This window comes from Mesoplodon mirus, assembly GCF_964341445.2.
Source record: "Mesoplodon mirus genome assembly, chromosome: 12".
NCBI classification, from domain to species: Eukaryota; Metazoa; Chordata; class Mammalia; order Artiodactyla; family Ziphiidae; genus Mesoplodon; species Mesoplodon mirus.
Window position 1 is genome coordinate 33,748,687 of NC_138988.1, and position 6,000 is coordinate 33,754,686.

The following is a 6,000-nucleotide window of genomic DNA, read 5'->3' on the forward strand; positions in this document are numbered from 1 at the left end:
AGGGCAAAGCCAGCATTTCTATGTTAAAAACAGATGTCGTCTGTGCCAACACTGTGACTTCACTTAGACAGGACTCAGGAGAGAAACTTTGCATAAATTCAAGACAGAATCTCCATGTCTGCATAACTGCAACTCACTGGATAAGGACTTTATGGCTGTTTGAATTGGAGAGGTGAAATATGAGTATTTATTTACGTAAGCATAACTGTTAGAATTTTTTTCTTTTGCAAGTATCCCCCTCCCCCAGCAAAGAAGAAAAGAACAAAAACATAACACAAGACAATTTGAGCAAAAACAAATACATACATACACATACATACATATGGCTTCATGCAGTGAACAGTTCAAAGGGAGTGGGTTTCAGGAGTGGCTTGTCCCAGGGGCTCAAATGACTTCTCACTGTCCTTTTCTCAGTTTTGCTTCCTTCATGGTAATCCATTCTTGAACAGTCGCCAGGTTTCAGGTGAGACCCTAGACCCCTAAGGGAGGAGTCATGTGCTGTTCCCCACTAGGGATGGAGCCCACCTCAATCTTGTGGATCGAGAAGGGGGAAAGAATGGACTCTCAAATAAGAAAGGGAAATGGATGCTGAGGAGGGAAACATCAAAGGCACACAGCAGTATGACATACTCACGGCAAAACATCATTGGAGACGGGTTTATTTTACCTGTGAATAGAACCTTGACCCAGAAAGGAGCAACAGGATGTATGATCAGGTGGAAACATTAGATTGGCAATGAAGACATAACTGAAATCTCTGTTTTATAACTATTTTGCCACACTTGCTCTGTGGTAGCATGCAGTCATATAATTGCATGTACCCTCCATTTCTGAATCTAACGAATGGGAATAATATGTCTCTTAACTATCTGGTGTGGTATGTGAGAAGATAAAATGAGACAATAAATGAGAAAATGTTTAGAAAAAATATTTTAACAGCAGAACTCTCTCCATAATTCTAACAAAGTCCTAGAGTGACTTGTTTCAATTTTTAGAACCTGTTTCCAGAGAAGGAAGTCTTCCTTGTTAGAGGCTCAGCTATAATGTATTCAGGCAAATATATCAAGCAATAGACTTTAGGGTAAAAGCTGTTGAGAAGGAGTTATTGCCCTTTGCCATGACATGGATGACTCTCACATAGCATTAGGTGAAAGCACATGGACACAAGACAACCAACTGTGCGAGTCCATTTATGTAAACCTCAGAAACAGACCAATTTCCTCTATGGGGTTAGAATTCAGGATAATGGCTCACCTTCAGAGGGTTTGTAACCGGTAAGGGCACAAGAAAAGGTCACTGGGATGCTGGTGATATTCTGATCCTTGGCCTGGAAGTTGGTTACATGGTTCTGTTCAGTTTATGAAAATTCATCAAGTGACATACGTATAATCTGTGCACTTTTCTGTCTGTGTATCTCATTGAAAAAGTTTATCCTAAAAAGATTTAATGTCATTAAGCACGAATCCAGTTTCAGATGACAAAGGCTGGAAAACTAGGGCCTGTGGAATGAATTCAGGCTTCGGATAGTTCTTGTCTGGCCAGTACCGTGTCTTAGGTACTTTTTTCCCCCAGGGCAGTAGTGATAGGCTTGGAGTCTGGGAACTTGGGGAAATGTTAGATGCACTTGCCGTTTCTCCATGTCCTCATTTCTCTCTATAAAGCTACACCTGGCCCACTTCACCCCAGAGTGTTACCTGCCTGACCCCCTGAAGGTATTTGAGTTTGTGGGTTCTGGAAAGGTTAAAATCCTGACTCCATCACAGCCCAAAAAGTGACCCTGGGCTGGTTACTTAGCCTCTCTGTGCCTGTCTTCTAATCCTAAAATTATAATACATTCCCAGAAGGGTGTTTTTTTTTTTTTTTTTTTTTTAATAAGGATCAAATAGGCACTTACCACAATGCCAGCCACGTGACAGATTCTCAAAAAATGGAAATGATAACTATTACTGGTAGTAATATTGCCATAAATAATAGAATGTTTAATGAAATAAAATTGATGGTCTCTTGTGGACTTCCAGCCATTGTCTCACAAGAATTGCTGCTGAGCCAGTCCTTGCTCAGATCCCATTTGCCATGTCAGTGTTTTCATCAACCACATTTAATAACCAGTTACCAGATCTGGATATTGGGGGCTGTAAATTTCCCTGGTGACTGTTGCCAATGGCAGGTAATTGTGTAATTACCACTTGTATTTCCACAAAACACGTGAACTCAAGTCAAAATCAAGCGTTTTAGACAATAAGACACCAGGGTTTTAAAATGCAGGAAAAAGCTGCCCAACCTGTATGATAAGAAATGGGTGCCTGGTTAGAAAACAGAAAAAGGACTGATACCAGTGTGGCAAAACACCACTGGAAGCCTTTGCACTGGCAGGACCATTTCCCTTTTCCTTCCCAAATGCTGCATACATCTGGAAGAAGAATTAAGGGTTTAGGATTAGCCATGGGTTGGTTAGGAATCAGTACCTTCACCTCTGGCCACAATCCATGGCCTTGGTTTTCAGTGTTCCTTTGGTAATGTAGTTGCCTTTCTCAGTTTAGCATGGTCGTTTGGAAATGATGCCAGGCTGTTCAACGTCCTTCAAACAAGGTAGCTTAATGGGTTCCATGGAAATATCCCAAGACAGCAACTTTTAGAAAGTTGGACTAGGACTTTTAGAAATATTGACACCATAACTCCAATCGGAAATGCTCAAGATAGTCCTTTGCAAGATGTCAGACTTAGACCCCAAACTGTAGTTGAAGATTCTTTGGTTTCTGAGCATCATGTTTTCAGTTTATGAGAAAGGAAGTTAAAATGGATTGCAGGGAAAAAAATGTCTTGCCTTTGGATTCCCTCAAAGTGTTTGATTTTTTTGAGAAAGAAGAAACTGGATAAGCTTTATTGTTACTATTATTTCTTCCCGTGCAGTGTCTGTGCGTTAGCAGGCTAGCATTCCTGCAGTAGGCTTAGGTTGAATTTGTGTTTCTAGAAGGAGCTGTCCACATCAGCACAGGACCAAGGGGGGTGAGCAAAAGTCGAGCAGGTTGAGCAGTGATAGGGGACAGAATTGGAATTTCTTAAGATGACCAGTCCCATCTCTCCTGAACCTCCAGAAATTATAAAGTCATGGGAGAAGAATTTCTCCAAGAGTCTTATTTGGCTGGCCAAAGAAACTGAAATTCAACAAATTGAAAAGTGATCACAGTGAATTCTCAAAGAACAAGTTCAGAGCATGGCATGGGGCCATTTTTAAAAGTGTAGATGCCCTTCTACCAAGCTAATGAAATGGCCCTATTTTCCTTCTGACAACAACGGTTTCATTGATATATCATGTTGCCCCAAACCAGTCGAAATTGATAACAGAGTAGTTGATTTTAAATTACCTAAGACTCAAGTAGGCAGAAAGAAATAAAAATTTGCTCCAGGTATTTGGAGGGGCAGGGCCTTTTGCAAAATTGGACAAGAGGGATCATTAGTAGCCCTTTCTTCACTGTGCATGTGTCCTTGGAATTGTTCCGAAAAGCGTGGATTCCTCCTGGTTCACCTGGAAGTCTTGTCTCTTTCTAACCTATGACTTTGGTTCATACAGTGTCACCTACTGTCAAAAGTATCCAGCTGAAAAGAGTAAAAGGCATTTGACTGAAGAATGATAATACGGGCAAATTGGATTCCAGATTTTGAACAACTCCGAGATAGTTTATGTTCATCTTTTTTCAGTCTCAACAGAAGAGTAAATTGCAAGATGCCCCCTTTCTATGTGCTACAGCTTATCTCTGAAGAAAACAAAACACAAGCGGGACGGCTTTGCAGAACAATCCTCCCTTTATCCTCCAGAAAGGGCACTTGTAGGTATGATTAAATGTAAGCGAGCTAGGTAAAATGGATACCACATTTGGAGCAAGGAACTGTATTTTCCTTCAGCCAATATTTTGGAAAAATCTGATGTCAGTTTGGACATTGGTATTAAACCAATCCATACAAATTCAGGCAAATACAGCTGCAGAAATCTCCTGTAAAAACCAGTCATTTTGTGCTGAGGGCATCTAACTGAATATTAGCACATGGTGGTAACTAACCAATCAGTTTGTGCATTTGATTGGAATTTCAGAAGATAATTGTTTCATTTCCAGGTCTGTCTCTAGCTCACCATTTGACCTTCAACTAATTGCTTAATCTCTCTTGGCTTCAGGTTTTCTATCTTGAAAGTGAGAAGAATAATAACAACCAACTACCTATCTCATCCGGGTATTGAGTGGATTAATGGGGTCATGTTTGTAAGGTCCTGGACAATTCTCAAGAGAGAAAGTTCTACCACTTTTCCGTTTCTGCCTGGTAATATTTTAGAGCCATAAATGGGAAGGGCTGCATTTAATGGGGTCGTTATTACAGACGGATGCCCTCTGCTTCCTTATAACTAAAGAATGGATACCTTTTGAAAGCAGAACTTTTCATTATTATGAAACCTCTGATTCTGTTTTGTTGGTGCAACATTCTGGAACTCCTGTGATAAACCAAGCGTTCTCCTCTAGCTAAACAGTCCGTGGAGCTCTGAGGAAAGCACCATAGTTTCATGACCACAAGGAATTACCCAGACTATTTCTGCTTCAGTAATACTTAGATTGACTTTTGGGGTCAAACAGACAGGTTGAGTCCTGTCTCTGCCACTTCCTGGCTGGGTGACCCTAAGCAAATCTCTCAACCTCCCTGTGCTTTAAGGCTGTTGGGAGCATGACCTTTATGTAAAATGCTTAACACAATGTCCAGCACATGGTAGGCTCCCAGGAACCATTACCTATGTTAATAGTGTGTGTGACCATAACTGCGTGTATTCTCCAATGCCACGGAGAATTATAATGAGTTCTAGTCCTTGATTAAGCAAAACCTAACTCATCAGAGCTTGTGTTTAACCAGAACCTGGCTCATCATGGCTGTCCAGTAACACTACCCTCATTTTGTGAGCACTTTAGATTTAGGAAAATGGTAAATTAAAAGGAAACAACTCGGTGTCAGGGATTTATGCAAATTCCTATAGTATATATTTTTTTGTCAGTGCTGATCTAGCCCAATCTCCTGACTTTCTGGAGCCGATAACTGCACAGTAGCTCTGAACGGCTGACATTCACTGAGAAGGAACTACATGCCAAGCATTGCGCTAAACACGGTGAATACATTTTCTCATTTAATTGTCACAACAGCCCAGTGAGGTAGGTACTCTTAGTAACTGTCTTACAGAGGGGGAAACTGAGGTTTAGTGAGGCGAAGTTATCCGTCCCTACAGTTATTAGATAGAGGCACCAGATTTCAGTCCTTACTCTGACTCCAGGGCCCTGTTCTAACCCAGAGCCATCCAACAGAAAATAACGCAAGCCATGTATGCAATTTTAAATCTGCTAGCAGCTATATTTTTAAAAAAGTTAAAAAGAAGCAGGAGAAATTAATTTCAATGATATATTTTCTTTAATGCAATATATCCAAAATATTATCATTTCAACATAGTCAATTTAGAAGTTCTTAATGAGATATCTTATAATCTCTTTCTTTTTTCATGCTGAAGCTTTGACATTCAGTTTATATTTGGCACTTACAGCCCATCTGAATTTGGACGAGCCACATTTCCAAGTGCTCAACAGCCGCATGTGGTCCGTGACCACTGTACTGGGCGTGTGTAGCTCTCACCCCTGTACCGTCATGCCTGAGTCACTGAAGTCTGTGTCATCCAGACTGTATTTACTGAGGAAGAAACTCAGTAAATTTTCCATTTTTAACAAAGGTAACAAAAAGGTATAGCAGGAGTTTAACATGTTAATTCTTACATTCCCAGTTTGCTAAACAATTAATTTATCCTCAAAGAATAGCTCTTTCCTAGAACATCCTGCTAGCTGAGCTTTTACTTTGTCGTATTTAATATGTATATTTATACAAGTTGGTATAAATAAAAAACCATTAAATGAATGACTGAATGAATATATTCACTACCATGGAAAAGGAGGCTCTCTTAGGCAGCGAAGATACGTAAGT

The 6,000-nt window shown here is 40.2% G+C and overlaps 1 protein-coding gene across 3 annotated transcripts in view; it reads left to right on the forward strand.

The window, feature by feature from the left end:
- ERC2 (ELKS/RAB6-interacting/CAST family member 2) overlaps positions 1 to 3,669 on the forward strand; it is a 968,268-nt gene extending 964,599 nt beyond the window's left edge. For all 3 annotated transcript variants that reach the window (XM_082637445.1, XM_082637446.1, XM_082637448.1), the window contains one exon: positions 3,572 to 3,669. In XM_082637445.1, coding sequence (XP_082493571.1) covers positions 3,572 to 3,601 — 30 coding nt within the window. In that variant the 3' untranslated portion in view covers positions 3,602 to 3,669. The remainder of the gene's footprint in view (positions 1 to 3,571) is intronic.
- Positions 3,670 to 6,000: the final 2,331 nt, after the last annotated feature.